Source organism: Pangasianodon hypophthalmus, chromosome 4 (genome assembly GCF_027358585.1).
Source record: "Pangasianodon hypophthalmus isolate fPanHyp1 chromosome 4, fPanHyp1.pri, whole genome shotgun sequence".
Classification (NCBI taxonomy): Eukaryota; Metazoa; Chordata; class Actinopteri; order Siluriformes; family Pangasiidae; genus Pangasianodon; species Pangasianodon hypophthalmus.
In genome coordinates, this window is record NC_069713.1 from 13,464,670 (window position 1) to 13,485,672 (window position 21,003).

Here is a 21,003-nt window from a genome sequence, read left to right on the forward strand (position 1 = left end):
ACCATGGTTGCAAAGAGTGCATGTATGAGTTATATCCTTTTTGGCAGCTTGAAACAATCTGGCCATTTTCCTCTGACTTCTCTTATCAACAAGGCATTTCCCCCCACAGAACTGTTGCTCATGCATTGTTTTTGTTTTTCACACTATGCTGTGTAAACTCTAGAGACTGTTGTGTGTGAAAATCCCAGGAGATCATCAGTTTCTGAAATACTCAAACCAGCCCATCTGGTACCAATATCCACTCCACAGCTGAAGTCACAGAGATCACACTTTTTCTTCCTTCTGATGTTTGATGTGTACATTACCTCTTGCCCTATATCTGTGTGATTTTTTGCATTGTGCTGCTGCCACATGATTGGCTGACTGGATAACTGCATGAATGTGCAGGTGTACAGGTGTTCCTAATAAAGTGGATGGTGAGTGTAAGTGTGTTAAACAACTTAGAACATGGCATCTTCGGTGGTAGACCACCCAATTTTTAGGTGATCAAAAGTATTCGAACAGATAGTCTTAAAGTAAATAACACTTACTATTTGGCTGCATATCCCTTGCTTGCAATAACCGCATCTACAGGCAAGACTGAGAGACTTCTTGTAGACTTCTGAATTCATTCTGTTGCTACTATCATGCGTTTGACTGATGAACTTGTATGCTTTGGATCATGAGCAGATCCTTTCTTTCTCCACACTTTGGCTTTTCCATCACTTTGGTGGAGGTTAATTTTGGCTTCAGAACTTTTTTTTTTTTTCCCTTCTGTGATTTCCAATCTGGCTTTCCAGTTCTTACTGCTGATGAGTGGTTTGCATCTTGTGGTATGGCCTCTATATTTCTTCTCTCAATGTCTTCTTCAAATGGTGGATTGTGATACCTTGACCCCTGCCCTGTGGAGGTTGTTGGTGATGTTATTGCTTGTTGTGTTTGGGTTTTTCTTCACAGCTCTTACAATGTTTCTGTCAACAACTGCTGTTGTTTTCCTTGGCCAACCTGTTTGATATCTGGTTGTTATTACACCAGTGGTTTCTTTTTTTTTCAGGACATTCCAGTTTGGCTATGCCTATCTGATCAATTTTCCCTCTTTTCTCAGCTTCAAAATGGCTTGCTTTTCTCCCATAGACAGCTCACTGGTCTTCATGTTGGTTTATCCTTTTCAGCAACAAATGTCTTCACAGGTGAAACGCAGGGCACAAACCAAGAGTAGATATTCAGAGCTATTAATTGTTTAAATAATCAATCTAACAGGGCACACCTGGGAAACAAGAAATACCTGTCAGTCACATCCAGTATTTTTGATCACTTGGAAAATGGGTGGATTCAAACAGGTGCTGTGTTCTAAGTTGTTTAACACATCAGTATCAGGAAATGAATGCTGAAATTCTGATTGTCTCATATTCATGATTTGTTCTCAAACCCAAATGTCTTGAGTTCCAATTGCTGTTCCAATACCTGTGGAGGGGGCTGTATATTTATATACTTTAAAATACTTTTTTGCAGTATTTTGGAATATTTTGATATAAAACTTCTCATATACTGTACATTAAGTGGTATTTTCTAACTCATCTTTGCAAAGAGAAAAAGGACAATAAAAAAACAAAAAGTATACAAAGGTAATAGATGGTAATGGATGAGCTTAATTGTGTGCATCATTGTTTGTAGTGTGGATTTGATTTTCTATTTAAATACTAGAATTATTCAACTGAAGTAGCCCCAGATGTGTAGACTTATACAAGCTTTATAAGTTCATTAATTCAGTCAGCTACATGTAGGCCAAATGGGATTTTATTTTCTATACTTTCATTGCAAATATATGTAAATATTATACTAGAAAAACGAGTGCACTTTTAGTATTTTAGTACCGGTTTTAGTACACTTAACCGGTTGTTTCCGGTTTAGCCCATATTCGTGGCCCTCTTGTGGACGAGCCGAGTAGTGCAGCTGTTCCAAATAACGAAAATCTCGCGAGATCTGGACACTTTTGTTTCTGATAATGGCGGCGTCCTGTGTGTGTAAACACGCAGCATGGGATGTGATTATTATTGGCTACAGTTGAAGTTTTATTGCCAGAAGCGCTGTGTTTATGCATGTTAAATAAGTGGAAGGAGGAAATTTAACCGAAGGACATCAAGGCGCGACAAATTTTGGAACAGGTGACGCTAAATTTTTATTTATTTTTTTCCACTTTACTACATTAACAATTTAGTGAGGGAAAAAAAACACACTTTTAATGCATTTTGGATGCAGGAAGCGACCAGCAAGACCAGCTTTACCATCATGGTAGTGGTGGTATACATCAGCTTTCTGAGTGTGGATTCATGTCTGTTTCCAGCAGGACAGTTGAGGGATTATAATAGTCAGCTGATTAAAACAATAAGTTGACATCTCCTTTCTCTCTGATTGTGATATTCTTTAAAAACCCATGCGCCCACACTTCACCCTTATAACTGTTTTCAATCTCCTTGGATCCTCTCAGATGTCATTAATATTCACCGCGTTATTCTTCCTGACATCTCTGTGAAACCATTGCCAGATGTCAGACACTGCCTGCTTCAGATCACACCTGGAGACTGAGAGGGTCAAACTTCTTCCTTTCGGTTCTTTTACAGCTGTTTTCCTGCTCATGTGTTGGGTGTTGTTCCAGGACACAAGGAGTTTTATTTTTAATGTCTTGGAATTCTTTTCTCCTTTTATAGATTAGTTGTAAAACAGAAGTAAGGGGTATTCAGACTTTTGCCTGTATATGCTTTAAACTGTATATGCTTTTTATTTCTTGTAATTATCATGTCCTGATTGCTGGTAGCCAGTGTTGTAGTGGTCACCTTCCATTAACATTAACAGTATTTAAGAATAAAATTTATGTCAAAGGCAGAATTTGAAAAATTTGGTTTCAGTCATTTAGATTTTAGTATCTGTATCTTTTACTTCGGAAATTGTGTACTTGCAACTGATCAGCTGCTGATTTACATATTTTAAGTCCATATGTATAATGTTGTGTGATTACTTCCTTCATTTGTCTTCAGGATTCAGTTTTTTGCACCGTCCCCAGAAACATTACTCTGATGGCCCAAACTTCTGTCTGAGAACGATAGTGACACACAAACCAAACGCCTTCTGAAGGTCTTTCCCACACACACACTTCTAGACTCAGAGACTGAGAGAGGTGTGAATATGTCCGATCCTGGACCCTGCAGTGAGGCGGTTAGTTTAGGAGGAACAGGACAGGAGGCAGAAGCTGATGGAGATCCACCTTGTGCTGAGCCTCCTCCACCCTGCACTGAAGAGGATGCTCAGCTTACTGCCAAACAGCCACCTCTTGGTGAAGGGATGGAGATAGACTTTGGTCGGCCTGATACATGCACTGAGACACTAACAGGAGTTAGTGAGGATCAGGATGCTGGTGGAATCCCAGACAAAGGTGACTTTATTGTGTCTCTTCATCTTTCTGTACAATTCAGTCATATTAATTAGTTTGATGTGATTCCTATTAAGTGTAAAGTTTGTAATCTCTCTTCCACAATTTGTTACAATTTGATTTGTCACTTCATATCAGAAGCACAAAAAACATGTAGTGAAATAATCATGTCAGTACGAATATTTCTACTCACTTTATATGCATAATGCATGCAGTTGTGTGCAGTCAACAAATTATTTTGGAATTGCTGCTCCTGCAGCTCTTTTCTATCAGATTGACTTTTTGTGCAAAAGGTAAAAAGTTTCGCTTTATTGCAAAAAAAAAAAAAAAAGGATGTTTGACACATCAGGGATTTCATGTATAATGCAAACTGTCATACATGTTTTCTCTTGTTTGACTTTCCTATCACCTCCTGATAAGGGTGACTAAAATGAATGGGCAGAGTTTACAGTCATCTGATTATTATTGGCTTGTTTCTTAGAGTTCTCATCCAATTGCCACAGTTAACAACATCCAGTTAGGAACTAGGATGATGTGCAGTTTCATTAGTTTTCCATCAAATAGTCATATATTCTTTAAACGTGATCTAAGAATTCTCGTCTCCTCCTGAAATATTTTGGACAGAAAATTTCTCTGAACTGGTGTATAGCTTTTTTTTTTTTTTTTAATTCCTTTGCATTTGTGCTGCAATTCCTTGTATTTGTCCTACAGTGTCAGAGGATGCAGGAGAGAGACCTGAAGAATTGACACAAAGAGATGAAGAGTGGCAAGAAACTGAAGAGACAGTCGCAGTGACTGAGAGGAAAGAGGATGAAGGAGGAGATGAGCAGGAAAACACTGACACAGAGCCCACTGAGTATCAGCGTCAGTAGTAAGTACATTTTGTCTGTTGTTTGGCTCTTTATTTGAAAGCTGGTGAAGGATAGTTTGTGTAAAAATCATCACATCTTTGCCTTTTTTTTTTTTAATTAAAAAAATATTGACATAGTGTTGTTCTCATATGAATTCAGCCTGGGCCTGGATTTCAGTCAGAACCTCCAGATGCTGACAGGGTCCTGGGCAGAATACACACACACTCCGGAGAACTACCTCAGAGGCTGCAAATGGTGAGTAAAGTGTTAAGATGTACACAGTCACAAGCATAAAATTTTACTCTTTCTCATATTGCAAAGCTTTTGTTCCCTCATGCCAAAAAGATACTTAAATATTGCTATTCATTGGAATTGTGTAATTTGGCTGCAATACCAGCATCGTACCCAATGTGGCACTAGATCATCATAATCATATTACAAAATCACTTTCAGATCTAACGATGATCTATGTGCTGTGATGTTTTTGGAAAACTCGGCCCAGATGACTTTTATTTTATTATGCACAAAAACATATCCAGATCTTTTAACAAATGTTTCCTAAACTCTGTTGGTGGACTAAATTACACCATAGTGTATTCATTTTCATCGTTGCCAGTATAGCTTGGAGAATTGGTGGCTACGTTTATATGCATAGATTTTCATCAGTCCAGATAAGTTGACAGATTCCGAATGTGCTTACGCACACGCATAAAGCTGAATTTAGTGTTCATAAGGAGAAGTCCTGTCAATGCGAGTCCTGTCAGTGTAACAAGTAGCTAACATTAGTTTAACATTAGTCTCAGCAAAACATTCTCTAGAACAGAAGATTTCATGTCCCACATCATTCTGCTTCGAAATATTAGTCTGATCCCCATTCAGCCTCTTTGTGTAACACTGGATTTGTGTCAAAACTACATTATTTTTTCCCACATGAGTAGTGATCCTGCTTGTGAAAGTAATTATGTAATGGTGAAAGCAAAGAGTTTATCTGGTGATTATTCTTTTGTTTAATGGATTAACTCCCTGTTTCGATCAGGCAACAGTTTTTTCAAATTAGCCATAAAGGTTTTATTCTACTCACATTTAGGTGTTTGAATGAAACATTTTCATTCCAGTTCAGTTACAATATAAAGGAGATATAATTCAGCTATAATGTCATTAATAAGGGGCTATTGTGCTGCATGCAACATAGAGTTAATTTGAACTTGAAAGAATAAAGGTGATGGTTAGATGGTGACATGTAGGTTAATCAGCTTCATCAGTTCACCTGATTCAAAATTCATTCCAACTGGCACATATGAACAACACACATATAAACCTAGATCTAACAGACACACCTACTCTGGCTCTCTCTTTTTTTTTTTCTCCCACCCTCTCTGTGTCTTTCAGGGCTCCAGATGGTTCCTGTATCCTCTCGAACAGTGCAGATAATGTGCTGCGTGTGTATAATCTCCCGCCCGAGCTCTACAGCAGCAGCTGGGATCTGCTCTCAGAGATGGTCAGCCTCAGAACCATAGCAGCATCATTATTTATACTTTGGCAGTGTTTTATTTAGAACTGGGGCCTAATGAGTCCATCAGCATTGATGATATGGAAGTCGATGCCTACTGTCATATCAGTTTGGAATGTTATTTTATCAGTAGTTTATCATTGCAGAGTTGAAGGATGCAAAGCAGTGCATGTTTGCATGTACAGCGTTTACCATACTAACTGAATGTGAGGAATTTGTTCCTGGTTTGGGTTTAGTATTCAAATCTGTGGCATCCTCTAAATGCATCTTTAATTCTAGCCCCTTTACTCGCCACTGTGATTATTAGCACTGCTCAGCAGAGGGTTGGCTGTGTGTCCTGTTGTATATTACTGCAGATTTCATGTAGCGTAATTTCTTACATTAGAAGGTCACTGTAACAACATCACTTCTCACTGAATTGGAGGTCACTTCTTTCCAATTCATATAAACAAGAACCACTTGATGTGATTCAGTCAGCTTGAATATTTCATAATTCAGTTTATTTATATAGTGCTTTTATAAATAGATGTTGTCACAAAGCAGCTTTGCAGAAATCCAGATGTAGATTTGCAAACCAGAGGTGACAGTGGAAAGAAAAACACTCAGAGACCACATGAAGATGAAACCTTGTGGGGAACCAGACTCAAAAGGAAACCCGTCCTCTTCTGGTGAAATATGAAAAGCATTTTCAAAAGGGCAGAAAATTTCAAAAAAATTGTAATATGCCACTGAATAATTTTATTGTAATTAAAAAAATTTTTTATTGAATTGTACTGTGTTATTCTGAATGACAGGTTTTATTTCCTGCGTGATGTAAGCATCCCAGACTAAAAAAAATTATTCGCATGTGTCTATTCTTACCTAATACTTGGTTCCAAATAATCCCCACAGGTTTGTTCCCCACATGCCAGTCTTTTATTATGCTTATGGAACATGTTCATGAGACAAATGCACACTGCATTTATGTGATATTCTATACGCTGCATATACTATATACTATATCATCTACCTTTGCTGTTGGAAAAGCATTATTTAAGCAGCCGTGATAGCTTCTCCTTCATGCAGCACATGCTCCAGTCAATGAGGATATTGATTTTCAAACACTCTCAGGTTGTTAAAGGAAACGATCTCAGTGGAAAAGTGTATTGACGCACAAGGCCAGTAGTCTGCAGCACCAGTTGATTGAAGAGCAGATAATGTCTTAGAAGTCTTAAAGCCCATAATAATTGATTTCCTCTGTTTATCTACATCTAGAGTCCTGTGCTGAGGATGACTGAAGGAGACACCATCTATGACTACTGCTGGTTTCCAAAGATGAGCTCTTTGGATCCAGACACCTGCTTGTGAGTAAATGTCCTCATCTGTCAGCTCTGCAGTAAGAAAAATATTGAGGCACTGTATGCATACTGTTATCTGAGGCCAAAGAAAATGGACTAGTTACACAATCTGGAATTGATCTAGATTGATTTATGTTCCATAAACATTGTCATGGCAGTGTTCATCTCCTAGTGATAGACATGGTCTCTTTTTTTTTTTTCTGAAATTCCTTTTTTTGTTTTTTTGTGTTTTTTTAATGAAGAGATCCAGTTATATACATTAAGCTAATTTGGCCTACATACTGGAAGAGACCTCTCCAATCAGGATAGAAATGTTTCCTTATAAGATAAAGGTATACAGTTAGAAGAACTTTGTATTGATTTGCAGTGATGCTCCCTTCCCTCTAAGGACAAGTGGAGCAAAACCATGCCAGCTTTTCCTTTAATCTGTCGCCCCTCTGTAACTTGGCATAATTACTTCCCATTATTCCACTCCCTATAATTGGCTTGTCATTTACACTTTATGGCATAGTATCGAAACTATGGGAACTTCAGTTCTTTTCAGACTAAAGGAGAAAGTCTGCAAGGTTCAGCATCTTAGATGAGGTTATATATTTTGTGCAAAGAGTGGAGTTGTTCATCACTTGAGCATCATTTTGACATTGCAGGACTCCTGAGGTCTCCCAGTGGTGTTTCATATTTCATTCACAAAGCAGCCTGGTGTACCATATAATTCCAGATGTCTTATTGCTTGTCCAGAATTCATGACTCTTATCTGCCCGTCTGCCAAATCGTCTGTCCCTCGGCTGCCCTGACTTTTTTTTTTTTTTTTGTGGGCACTCTTTGAAATTCAACGCCTCACTAGACAGATTGAGGAGAAAAAAGAGAAACTTTTCATCAGTAATCTAACCTCTGCTTGCATCATTGTACATGTATGGCAGGCTGCAGTGCTGCTGGAGGTGATTATGAAAAATCTAAGTGGTCTCTTTATCTTCCCTCTTCAGCCATTTCCATCACCCTTGGTCTCATACAGCATCTCCCTTTTTATTGAGCATCGTTATTGTGCACGAATAAGTGTCCCAACAGCCTCATTATTTTTTTTTTGAATGCAGACTGGCCAACATCAATGCAGGCCAGCTGTCTCCAAGGAGATTCCTGTTGTCACAGGCACTGGCTATAATGCTGCTAAAGGGGGGCTTGTTAACTGCATCCCCTCCTCCCCCCCACCCCTCCAAGAAAAACACACACACCCTCACACACACACTTACTTGATGGTCTGATCAAACACACTGCATGAATACAATCACCCTGTAGCAACAGAAAACTAGGGGTGATGAGGTCAAGGATGAGATCCCAGGCAGAAGGAAGATGTAACGATGAAGAGGAGAGCAAGAGGAAGACGCACTCAAAGGAAAAGACCAGTAGAGATCAAACCTGAGCAGAGAGACTCTCAAAACAATGCTCTGCTTCTGAAGTTTGTTCAGGCTGCCAGCGGGAATGAGAGAATGGAAAACCATGGAAACATTTAGCCATGATTGTGAGTGCTGATCCTGTGCACACATGCTGGGGAAACTGTTGAAACATTCTGAGAATTGTAATCTAAAGTGGGATTTGCCATTAACACAGGCCTCTACCATTGACTGCGCCTTGCAGGGAAACATCACAGATTTCTTTTTGTTTCTTCTTCCATCTTAGCTCCCGAAGCATGATCTCTGTCTCATATTCAGAAGGCAAAGAATGTAAGCCTCCCTTAGAGACGATCAAGCGGATCTGCTTTGTTTTGCTTTCTGGGAAATGGTCCAGCCTAAACTGTGAAAGTGCACTGCCATAATTGTTTCTTTTTCCCCAAGCAAGAACAAACGGAATGATGAGAGAAGAGAATACAGTTTCTCGCATGGACGGCTATGTAATTACGCCACAGTTAAATGCGTTGTATTTAAAGCTTCCTCATTTCTGACTAGTTAGGTCTCTGCTTCTTAAGCAAATGGAACAACATGGGGTGCAATAGAATAAAATAGACTTAATTGCCTGTGCAGCTGTGAAATCTTTCTTAAGCTAATAGGCTTATGATAGCAGCTCACTTTAATTGTTCCACGTATGATTTCTGAGTTATTCTGTTTGTCTGTCCTCCTCCAGTATCGCTAGCAGTAGCCGTGACAACCCAGTCCACATATGGGACGCTTTCTATGGTAACCTCTGCGCAACCTTTCGACCCTACAACCACCTGGATGAGCTGACGGCAGCCTATTCGTTGTGTTTCTCTCCGGATGGCTCGCAGCTCTACTGCGGATTTGATAAGACAGTCAGGGTGTTCTACACAGAGCGCCCTGGTCGGGATTGTGAGCAGAGGCCTACTGTCGGTGAGAGATCACACTACACTCTCTCTGCTCTTCAGAGAACCCTCACTCGCTTCTGTGTGGAAAGTGCATGAGAAAGTGACCTGCTGTGATGGAGATGGAATGAAATGATAATCTGTTTGTAATTATTTTGCTCTGGAATCAAATTAGGATTCTAGTCTACAAAAGTTAAACTAATAATTTAACAGGCAGGGTTTGATGTGCTTGTTATGGGCTTTAAGAGAGACATGAGAGGAATCAAAAGCAAAGTTAAAATGCTTTTTCAATTTTTTTTTCTTTTCTCCATCCTTTCTTTTTTCTTGTTTTTTTTTTCTTTTCTCCTTCTTTGTCACATTCCATCTCTGTCTGTCTTTCTGTCTGTCTATCTGTCTCTCTCTCTGTGTGTTTGTGTCTCTGTCTCTTTTTTGTGTCTATCTGCCTGTCTGTCTATCTCTCTCCGTCTCAGTGAAGAAACAGGGCCAGAGTGGTATAATCTCATGCATGGCATTTAGTCCATCTCAGCCAGTGTACGCCTGCGGTTCATATTCACGAACAGTGGGTCTATACTCGTGTGAGGATGGATCAATGTTGGCTCTCTTGCCTCAACGCCACCATGGTGGAGTCACACACCTGCTTTTCTCCCCGGATGGCAACCACCTGTACACAGGCGCCCGCAAGGTGAGTGTGCGAGTCGGGTTAGATGATGGATAATAGTGTTCCTCCTTCATGTGCATGAATAGATAACACCACACTAATATACACAAGCATACACCACACACACATGAAGTGCATTAAATTGGTAGTTAATGCTGATCATCATGTGCATTATTTTGTTGCAGTTTATTAAGTACACCTATTTAGTGCCTAATGAACTGGCATTTTAGACTATGGAGTAACAATATATATTGAGATACACTATATTACCAAAAGTATTCGGTCACCCATCCAAATGATAAGAATCAGGTGTCCATTCACTTGGCCTGGCCACAGGTGTATAAAATCAAGCACTTAGGCATGCAGACTGTTTTTACAAACATTTGTGAAAGAATGGGCCGCTCTAAGGAGCTCAGTGAATTCCAGCGTGGAACTGTCATAGGATGCCACCTGTGCAACAAATCCAGTCGTAAAATTTCCTCGCTCCTAAATATTCCACAGTCAACTGTCAGCTTTATCATAACAAAATGGAAGAGTTTGGGAACAACAGCAACTCAGCCACGAAGTGGTAGGCCACGTAAACTGACGGAGAGGGGTCAGCGGATGCTGAAGCGCATAGTGCAAAGAGGTCATCGACTTTCTTCACAGTCAGTTGCTACAGAGCTCCAAACTTCATGTGACCTTCAGATTAGCCCAAGTACAGTACGCAGAGAGCTTCATGGAATGGGTTTCCATGGCCGAGCAGCTGCATCCAAGCCACACATCACCAAGTGCAATGCAAAGCGTCGGATGCAGTGGTGTAAAGCACGCCGCCACTGGACTCTAGAGCAGTGGAGACGCGTTCTCTGGAGTGATGAATCACGCTTTTCCATCTGGCAATCCGATGGAGGAGTCTGGGTTTGGAGGTTGCCAGGAGAACGGTACATTCCGGACTGCATTGTGCCGAGTGTGAAATTTGGTGGAGGAGGAATTATGGTGTGGGGTTGTTTTTCAGGAGTTGGGCTTGGCCCCTTAGTTCCAGTGAAAGGAACTTTGAATGCTTCAGGATACCAAAACATTTTGGACAATTCCATGCTCCCAATCTTGTGGGAACAGTTTGGAGCGGGCCCCTTCCTCTTCCAACATGACTGTGCACCAGTGCACAAAGCAAGGTCCATAAAGACATGGATGACAGAGTCTGGTGTGGATGAACTTGACTGGCCTGCACAGAGTCCTGACCTGAACCCGATAGAACACCTTTGGGATGAATTAGAGCGGAGACTGAGAGCCAGGCCTTCTCGACCCACATCAGTGTGTGACCTCACCAATGCGCTTTTGGAAGAATGGTCAAAAATTCTTATAAACACACTCCTCAACCTTGTGGAAAGCCTTCCTAGAAGAGTTGAAGCTGTAATAGCTGCAAAAGGTGGACCGACATCATATTGAACCCTATGGGTTAGGAATGGGATGGCACTTAAGTTCATATGTGAGTCAAGGCAGGTGACCGAATACTTTTGGTAATATAGTGTATTATAAAATGACATCTCGGTGTACGTTGTACTTCAGGTGAGGATCAATTCTGTTTTTCTGTATTTAGATGAAACCCTGAAACTGAACCGTGTGTGTTTGCAGGATCCAGAGATCCTGTGTTGGGATCTGAGAGATCCGGGTCAGGTTCTGTTCTCACTACCCAGAACTGTGAGCACTAACCAGCGCATTTACTTCGACCTAGATCCGTAAGTTAAAGCACAGAGTGAGAAAACATGTATACATTTTTATTTGCTTTAATTGTACAGCACTTTGGTCAACAGATGTTGTTTTTAAATGTGTTTTATAAATAAATGTGACTGACTGACTGACATGTACTTGGGATAGCCTCTTGGCCGCTGTTGTATCTCAAATGAGTGCTTGTTGTGTTTTTGGCGCAGGTCTGGCCGGTACCTCGTGAGTGGAGACACTGAGGGAGTGATGTCAGTATGGGACACATTGACAGCCCCTCCTGATGGTAATGAAGAGGTGCTGAGGCCCGTGCTCCAGTTTCAGGCTCACACAGACTGCACTAATGGCATCAGGTATCACCACTCACACTTCTCCAGCAGTACTGCTTGATCATGTAGAAGGATTCTGTACAAACCTAAGGCCTTGTTTTCTTTAAGAATTAAAGAGAAGTCTAATAAGCTTCAGTGGATTAACTCTGTAAGAATGGTTCAAACATGACAATTGGTCTGACTGTTTTATCACAGATGATATGATTTCAGCCTGACAGGAAAAGAGTCCGCTTGTGTGTATTGATAAAAAATTCAGGATGTCTGCGGAAAAATTGTAGTGATTTAATGTTGGCTATGAAAATTCAAACATGCGGGGAAAAAAAACACGGAAAAAAAACACATGCATAGGGTAAATGCCTGAATTTAACTGCAACAGGATAGGGGCTTTCTCATCAACAGACAAGCAGAGACAGCTCCTTATCCTGATAGGTTGTGTCTTGGTGGCCCACGTCTTTATTTTTATTTACTGTTTTTATTAATTTTATACAGAGACTGGGTTGCTAGAGAGCATGGGGTTTTTCCATTTTTCCTAGATATTTTATTGACATCTACCATATGCAGACAATGTCAACAAATATTACCAAAAGACTTAAAAATCACTATTTGCATAAATTTTATGTAAAATATTCACTAGTAGGAAAAAAACTTCCCAGTGCCTCACCTGCGGTTTGTGCCATTGGTATAATAGAAACGTGTCCTCTTTTAAACGTTTGTCTCTTTTTTTTGCGTCTTCCCCCTAGTCTTCATCCTTTTATGCCATTAGTGGCGTCCTGCAGCGGTCAGCGTCAGTTCCCGTGGCCTGGAGACAGCGATGACTCAGACTTAGAGGAGGACAGGATGATGACATCCAGCGACATCAGAGAGGACAATGGGCTCGTGCTGTGGTGGGCGGGGCCACTGGGTTCAACCAGTGAACAGGGGCAGGAAGAAGGGAGCACGGCTTGAGAACTTATCATCTGTAACTGTTCCATTTTTCGTGAACTGGACCAAGATTTACGAACTGCCTGGTTGCAGTAACGACTGTGACAGGGATTTATATATTCGTGTATAATGTCAGAGACAGTCTTACAAACAATGAGCTAAAGACTTTATTGATTATAGAGAAGCTTGTAATGTGTTTTGAGTGAGGTCTTTCACAGATTCTGATGGCAGAGGAAAAGGATTTAAAAGCTCAGTTGATTTTTAAAAAAAGCAAAGGCCTAAGCCAGGCAGTGAACTTTTTCAATCCATTAGTGAATTAGTTCAGTATAATGTGGCCAAGGACTTTAAATTTTTTTTTTTTTTTTTTTTTTCATTAAGGGAATTGGATTCTCTTTAGTGCTTGTGTTGCACTGATCGCTCCCCAGTAGGAAATTTACTTCGTTTGTTTTTTAACTTGCAGTATTTACTGATTGTGGCAACTGAGAAAAGCCTTTCGCTCTTTTGAGAAATTGAAAAAGACATTTCCTTGAATACGAAGTTGCTTAAATGGTCATGTTGGAGATAAGAATGGAGGCACACACTGAATCATTGCTTGGCATTCTGTGTACTTTTTCCTCCACTGCCCTCCCAATCTAATTCTTCTGCTCCGGTGAGACGCTGCTTCATTTATTACATCTTCTGTGTGCAGTGCTGCCGTGTACATCTGTAAATCATTTTTTTAGTCAATGATAACATGAGTGTAAGAACCAGCTTTTTCTTTGCTCTACAACCCCAGTGAGTCTGGATATCCACACAGATTTGTACATGTTTTGGGTGACAATTGGGAATGTGGGTATGACTGTCTTTTGTAGGATATGCAAGTGGTGGATCTGAATCTAATTAACGTAGGCTATTTACAGGGAGCTATTTATAGATTGTAAATGACTTTATAAACTTCTGTCTCTTGAAGTGCCTGATCACTGAAGGTGCAGTTTGACATTTTTAAATGTGCTTCGAGATCTACAATGATCATGTCTCTTCAAAGATACTTTTAAAAAAACTGATGCATAATATTGTCAGGCAATTAATCTTCACGAGTTTGAGGTTTGTGGATAAATGAAATAGGCTCTACCTCCAGCTGGAACAGAGCTGCTCAGGATTACTAGAGATGCATCAATACCTATCCTAGTACCAAAAACACATACTTGGTCTGTAATAAAGAAAAAAACCTGTATCAGTGCATTACTACTGTATACAGAAGCACACTTGTCTGAATGATTGATTTCTCCATCCAAAATCAAGAAAAAAAAAAGCGAAGCACTGTGGCGTCTACTCGTGTTGAGGGATGATAGTACAAGTCTTTTCGTGACCAACACTGTGAAACCTTACCCATGTTCTTACATGGTGACTTATGGTGAAAATGGTCGAGACATCTAATTTGTGGTCACACAGGTGCTGTAGTTTGTTGTAGCACTTGCCAGGTGCTAACAGGGAAACCATTGCCACAGCCAATAACTCCAGATTTAAAGCCTGCTTTAAAGAGGTCTGTGTGAATGCAGTTCATGAGTCTGACCACAAGAGGTGCCGTTTAGGTTACACTCAAAGAACTAACATCAACTAAATTACATACGTGCTATCTCTCTTTGCAGAGCTGGTGTTTTGTCAATTTGTGGGATCATATATTGTGTTTCCTTTTAACATTTTGTGCCAATATTTTTTTCTTGCTTATGCTTTTTTAATGTGTGAATACATAAAGAACAGAAGTTTAATAAGCAAAAACATTGAAGCAAAGCATATTAAGTAACCTGCACTGTGGGAGGTAAGTCACGCAACTTTCTTACATACACGCTTCACTAACCACAAACACAAAGGCATCTGCGCTTGTATCCGGTGGATCCATTTATTCTTCAATGCTAAGCTGCAGCAGGCTTCTCTTGTGCTGTCCGAGTTGCTTAGTGACCAATTTCAGAACGAGGGTGCGGAAGTGAGTAGAAAGTCAAGTGTGTTTTAAAGGGTCTAATGCTGGTGCACCAGAAGAGTAAGGGCACTGGAGAGTGGACTTTATAAACACAAGGCCTAAGGAGAGGATGTTCAGCAGGACCAGGAGTCACAGAAAATACACATTTTAGCAAAATGCCAGATACATCAGGTTCAATACCAGTTATAGAGGGCCTTTTAATAGGAGTGGAAGGAAATGGAAAAACTTAATAAATAAGCCAAAGCCCTAACCAAATTGTTACACTTTTGATTTTGTTCTTGAGTGAATTAGTTCAGTTTAATTAATTAGTTCAATTTAATCAGTGTTTTAAAATAGTATTCCCATATGAATATTGCAGCTTGTGGAAAGAAATTTCTTAGCTAAACTGAACTCAGACTTAGACTGCCTTCAGTGCTAGTGTTGTGTAATGCTATGGTGCTCAAAGTGGGCTCTGGGGACCCCCATCGGTCCATGATGTATATCCAGGGCCTCCCTGACTGTATTGCATTTTTATATCACATGGCAGTGGTGAAGCTGTCTACTAGTACTGAGGTTGTTATTCTTATTATTTAGCTATTGTAGTTGTAAGCCTAATTAACTGATCACTTGAAATGAAATGTGTTCATCTAAAACTCAATAACTTAAAACAAGCATGAATAATACTTCAAAATTGTAAATTTTGAAAAATTAAACCCTAAATTTTGATAAAGCCAGAAAGTGCTCTTAATATAAACAGTTTCAAATCTCTATCTGGATGTGTGGAAAAATCAGGAATAAAAAGCTATAATGGCTGAATTCATGTGTACTGTGGTACATATTTGCTCTTCTGTTCTTAAAGTTAATCATGATGTGATCATAAGGGGGTCACAGGAAATTCTTTTACCCTGGAAGGGGTCCATGGCTGCAAAAAGTTCAAGAACCTCTGGTGTAATAGACTGTGTACTCCTCAGTAGCAATACTGTCTTGCAACACTTTGGGTTTTGACATGTGGTTCGTTTATGGCTGGGCCTGATCTGTGACTCATAAAAGCCTTTCTTGAAAATACAGTTTTTCCACTTTGAGCCAATTTGTGATTTCACCACAGAGCCCACATATCACATATTACACACTTTGATCTCAGACACATTATTGTGTTTGTCACCTGTTTTCTTCCTTCTTTCTCCTTCAGTCTCTCTGTACTCACTTGTTTCTCCCACACACTTAAGAAACTTTTGCTGTGTCTCAGCACTTCCACAATAGCATGTTTCCAACTGGAAGGCAGAACAGAACATTCTCTTCCTTGTAACGACCTGAACACAGCCATACGATGACAGTCCCCTAATTGCTAGGCTCCCTCTCCAAAGCTAGACAAATGACTGTGGCATTTTCAAGTGCTGCATACGCCCCCTTATCTCTCTGAAGGCCTGGAGTTCGGCTGACTTTCTCCAAGCACCCACTCTTTTCGACCTGCCCTTTCTTCAGCCCGGGCATAATTGTTGCTCTTGTAATGTAAAAAGGTAAAAATTGATTCCTTCAGCACTAGGAGAGAAGACTACTTGTCTACTACGTCCACCACCATCATGGATGGTCCTGTACACTTCGGTCCCAGACTCACCCGGCATTCTGCTGTCGTTGGTGGTGACGGTGAAGCCCAGTTACTCCTGAATGAAGGCCATCCTTCCATTGTTGAGTAGAAGGTGAAGGCCATAAAACGCCCAGGAGGCATTCAACTTAATTCCTGCTAATTTCAGAAAATATAGTAGGAGTTCCCATTCCAGTTCTTAAGGATCACAATCCACTCCACATTTTTGTTCCTGCCTTAAATATACTGGAGGCATTTAATCAGTCACTGCTGCAAAAGAGCAACAAATGTGAGCTACCTTGTGGACCTCTGTTTCTGGAATACAAAGTATTTCTAAAGATAACCATATGAGAATTTTACATTTCCAGGAACTCATAAGGCCACACTACAGTTGCAAGGTTTGATACAAATGTGGCCCACCAACATCCAACCAATCAGGACCAATCTCTACCAATCCAGCCAATCTCTATGTGCTTGTCAAGCTCTCCTTCCTGCACTAGCATTTACGGCTTTTAGGATTTTTACATTTCAACACACTTAGTACTTTTTTTTCTTTAATCTTCTACACCTGTACACTGTAATGTTTTATAATCTCACTATCCAGAGTCACCCAGAAGAGGATAGGTTCTCTTTTGTGTCTGGTTTCTCTCAGGATTTCTAACTCAGCTTGTCTCAGGGAGTTTTTACTTGCTGCTGTCACCTCTGGTTTGCTCATTAGGGATCTAAATCTACTTGAGGATTTCTATAAAGCTCCACTGTGACAATGTCTATTGTTAAAAGTGCTATATAAATAAAACTTAATTGAAATGAATTTAACTGGGTGGCACAATTAGCATTGCTACATCACAGCTCCAGGGTCCCTGGTTCAATCCTCGGCTTGGGTTACTTTTACCTCCCAGAAAATGTACCAGTATCTCAGGGGTGTCCAATCTTATCCGCAAAGGGCCGGTGTGGGTGCAGGTTTTCATTCCAATCATGCAGGAGCTGCACCTGTTTCCGCCAATTGATCTCAGCTTTCAGTGGACTCAGGTGTGGCTTCTGCTTGGTTGGAATATAAACTTGCACCCAAACCGGATAAGATTGGACACCCCTGCAGTAGCTGGATTTGCCATGCTAAGTTGTCCTACATGCAAATGTTTACATTTGATGCCTTTTTCCAAAGCAAATTACAATTGACCACATGAGGGTTAAGGGTCTTGCTCAAGGGCCAACAAGGACAGCTTCCTGTTGCTAGGATTTGAACTTATAACCTTCCGATGAGTAGTCTAGCACACTAACCTCTGAGCCACCACTACCCAAGTGCAGGTATGCATGTGTGTGTACATGGTTGCCCTGCAATGGACTGGTGTCCTGTTCAGGGTGTGTCCCTGGCTCACACCCAAATCCAGATCCACTGCAACCCTGACCAGGCTAAAATGGTTACAGAGGATTGAATTCAATTGAATTGAACTGAATCAAAGCGAATCGAATTGAATTGACCTAGCATGTTTTGGGGGCTTAGTTTTGAAGGTAACACCAAAGAGATGGAGTGTTTCAAAACAACTCCCATCAGCTAACTTTCAGCAATATCACAGATGGCACATTTAATTGCCTTTTGTATTTTAATGGTTAGCATAAAATGACTAATCAGCTAGTCCCAGACTTTAGTTTAGTTAATGAGTGTGCGTGGTTTCTGAAGCAGTGAACTCTGCCCTTATCGTACAAATATTTCCAAGATATTCAAGAGAATTCTGACCCAGTTTGCTCTGCTTTCACTAATTACGAACAGCATAACATGGTCCCAAGCTTGCTTCTCCATTGCCTTCTAGCGGGAGATGGACCGAAGGCGGTGGCAGCAGTTAGGGAGCTGCCATTGTATGTTTGGAGCTGTGAGGAGACCTTGCGTAATGGTCTGTAATTGCTTGTGTAATTGCTCTCTGGGGAGAGTGTACAGCAGCCAAGGCCTGAGACTGATCTCATCTTCAAAAACTGAATACGTTCAACCCTGCCAGCCCTGATCATCCATCGTTGTCTTTCATTCTCTCTCTATCCCTCCCTCACTCAATCTTTCTGTGTTTCCTCCATGTGTCTGTCTCTCCTTGTCTATGCTTCTTTCTCCCTTCTGTCTCCCTCAATCTTTCCCACTAATTCATCATTTAGGTCCACCTCCTTTTCAGTCTCAATCCGCTCCTCTTGCCATTTGTCTGCCTCATGTTCTCATTTGACTTCTCTCTCTGTGCAGAGGCTTCGTGTTCAGTTGCAGGCGGCCCTACAGGTAGAGCTGTAGGCCCAGCTGAGGCCTGATGCCTGGGGTGGAGGAAGTGGATGAAGGGTGAAAAAGGGCAGGTAGTGCAGGAGTCCTGCAGGAGAATAAAGGAGGAGATGGCCTGTGTGCAGCATGACTTTTGAACATATGGGTGCAAGCTGAAATCATATAGATTTACCTGACCAGAAGTGAAAACTATTTTACATTATTGTAGTTTGTTATTGTCCTTTAACTGAGAATACTCGCACCCTTAGTCAATTACATTTCCATGAAAAATTTCAATTTACAAATCTCAAAGATCTTTTTTTTTCTTTTGCCTGGCTACCAATACAATAAATCATGTTTCTGTGCATTCAAACTTTAATTATTAGCTGTGTTTAAAATGGATGGGTACAGTGACACAACAGGTAGCGTTGTTGCCTCACAGCTCCGAGGGTCCCAGTATAATTCTGATCTCAGGTTACTGCCTGTGTGCACTTTCGCATGTTCTCAATGTGTCCGCATGGGTTTCCTCCAGATTCTACAGTTTCCTCCCAAAATCATGCCAGTAGGTGGACTGGCTACTCTAAAGTGCCCCTAGGTGTGAATGAGTATGTGAATGTACAGTATGTGTGCATGGTGTCCTGTCCTGCAATGGACTGGTGACACATCCAGGGTGTATTCCTGCCTCACACCCAGTGTTCCTGAGATAGGCTTGAGCAGGTTAAAGTGCTTACTGAAGATTAACTTCTAATTTCACTTATTTCTTCTAATTTAAGTCAGACAATTTTTAACTTTTAAAATATAACCTTGGCCCCACTTCCACTTTTAATTGAGCACAATTTTGACACCATACCCATATTTCTGTACTTTTCCCAACTCTGACTTGATTTGACCCTGACCCTGATTTGCATAAAATTATAAATATGTGTATGTCTCAGATTTTATTCAATAGTAAAATACTGCACACAAAACAACAAATGCGTAATAATAATGTCAAATGGGTCAAATGATTTGATGAAGCATATCTTTGGGAAAAAGACATTTTCATACAAGTCGACTTTATCTGACATATTTTTTAGGCTATCATTCACATGATATCATGATATGTTGAAAATATGTATCCAGTGAAACACATCACTCACTCAAACATTACTTGTTGAACACACTGACCTTTGAATGCAGTGATCATATTGCATTCCAGGGGACTGTCTTCTTTGTTGGTCACTGAGGCTACATATATAGGGTATGTGAGGAATAAGTATCTAGGTCCATTTTGCTTTGTCTTGTCAGTCATCTGATCCCTCTGTGTGATTCCCTGGCTCTCTCTCTCTCTCTCTCTCTCTCTCTCTCTCTCTCTCATACACACAGGAACGTGTGAGGGAGTGTGTACTGACAGCATTCCAGAGTGTAAGGGAGGAGTGCATGAGTGGGGCTCAGAGGGAGAGACAAACTCTACAACATAAACATACGGAGGAGATATCTCAACTTCAGGACAGGCAAGAGTGTGAACACGCACACACTCATCCTTCTCTGCCCCATATAATATCTTACTGAAGCACTATTTCTTCATTAGTGTGTTTCACTTGGCTTTCTCTGTCTCTGTTGCTCTCATTCTCTCTGTTCCTCTCTCTCTCTCTCTCTTTTTCATTCTCTCATCACTTTTCCTCATCGTTTTTCAAACTTTGTTCCCTATTATTACTTTTTCCATGACTATTTCTGTTACTTGTGTCCTCATCCAACTTTCTGTAGTGTGATAACTCAGCTGGTTTAAATGTGAATGTGTTTGTATGTGTGTGTCTCTGCGTGTCTGCCTGTGTGTACGCATATGTGTGTGTGTCGTGGGCTGCAGCAGCTGCAGGACAGTCTGGATGGAGTCTGTAGGGAGTGGATGCAGTATGAGGCAGAGCTTAAGGTCAGAACTCATAACGAGGTCATCATGAATAAATGAACAGCTCCGAAATGGGCCCAGGTCCAGTGTAGCATCTGCACCTCACTACGCTGACCAGCACAACCACAGACCCTCTCTCTCTCTCTTTCTCTTACTTTGTGCCAGCACATCTCCTGACTTTTATTTCCTGTTAAACTTGCTGATGTCATTGCCTTGGCTTTAGCCCTTCAACCTGCTTCTCTGGTCTCTCTCACCCTGCAGCCTCCTCATCATCACTGATATTTCCAGCTCGTGGTTGTTGTTGTTGTTTTCTGCCTATCCGACCCTGTCTGCATCCGCTATAACGCTC

The 21,003-nt window shown here is 40.8% G+C and overlaps 1 protein-coding gene across 1 annotated transcript; it reads left to right on the forward strand.

Moving 5' to 3' along the window:
* The first annotated feature begins 1,794 nt into the window (after positions 1–1,794).
* On the forward strand, positions 1,795–14,260 carry wrap53 (WD repeat containing, antisense to TP53). Its single transcript, XM_026937280.3, has 11 exons — positions 1,795–2,144; positions 3,015–3,409; positions 4,118–4,277; positions 4,417–4,512; positions 5,647–5,755; positions 7,022–7,110; positions 9,220–9,443; positions 9,886–10,097; positions 11,685–11,788; positions 11,981–12,124; positions 12,841–14,260. The coding sequence occupies exons 2-11, from the start codon at positions 3,163–3,165 to the stop codon at positions 13,043–13,045; spliced, it is 1,590 nt and encodes a 529-aa protein (XP_026793081.3). The 5' UTR covers positions 1,795–2,144; positions 3,015–3,162; the 3' UTR covers positions 13,046–14,260.
* Positions 14,261–21,003: the final 6,743 nt, after the last annotated feature.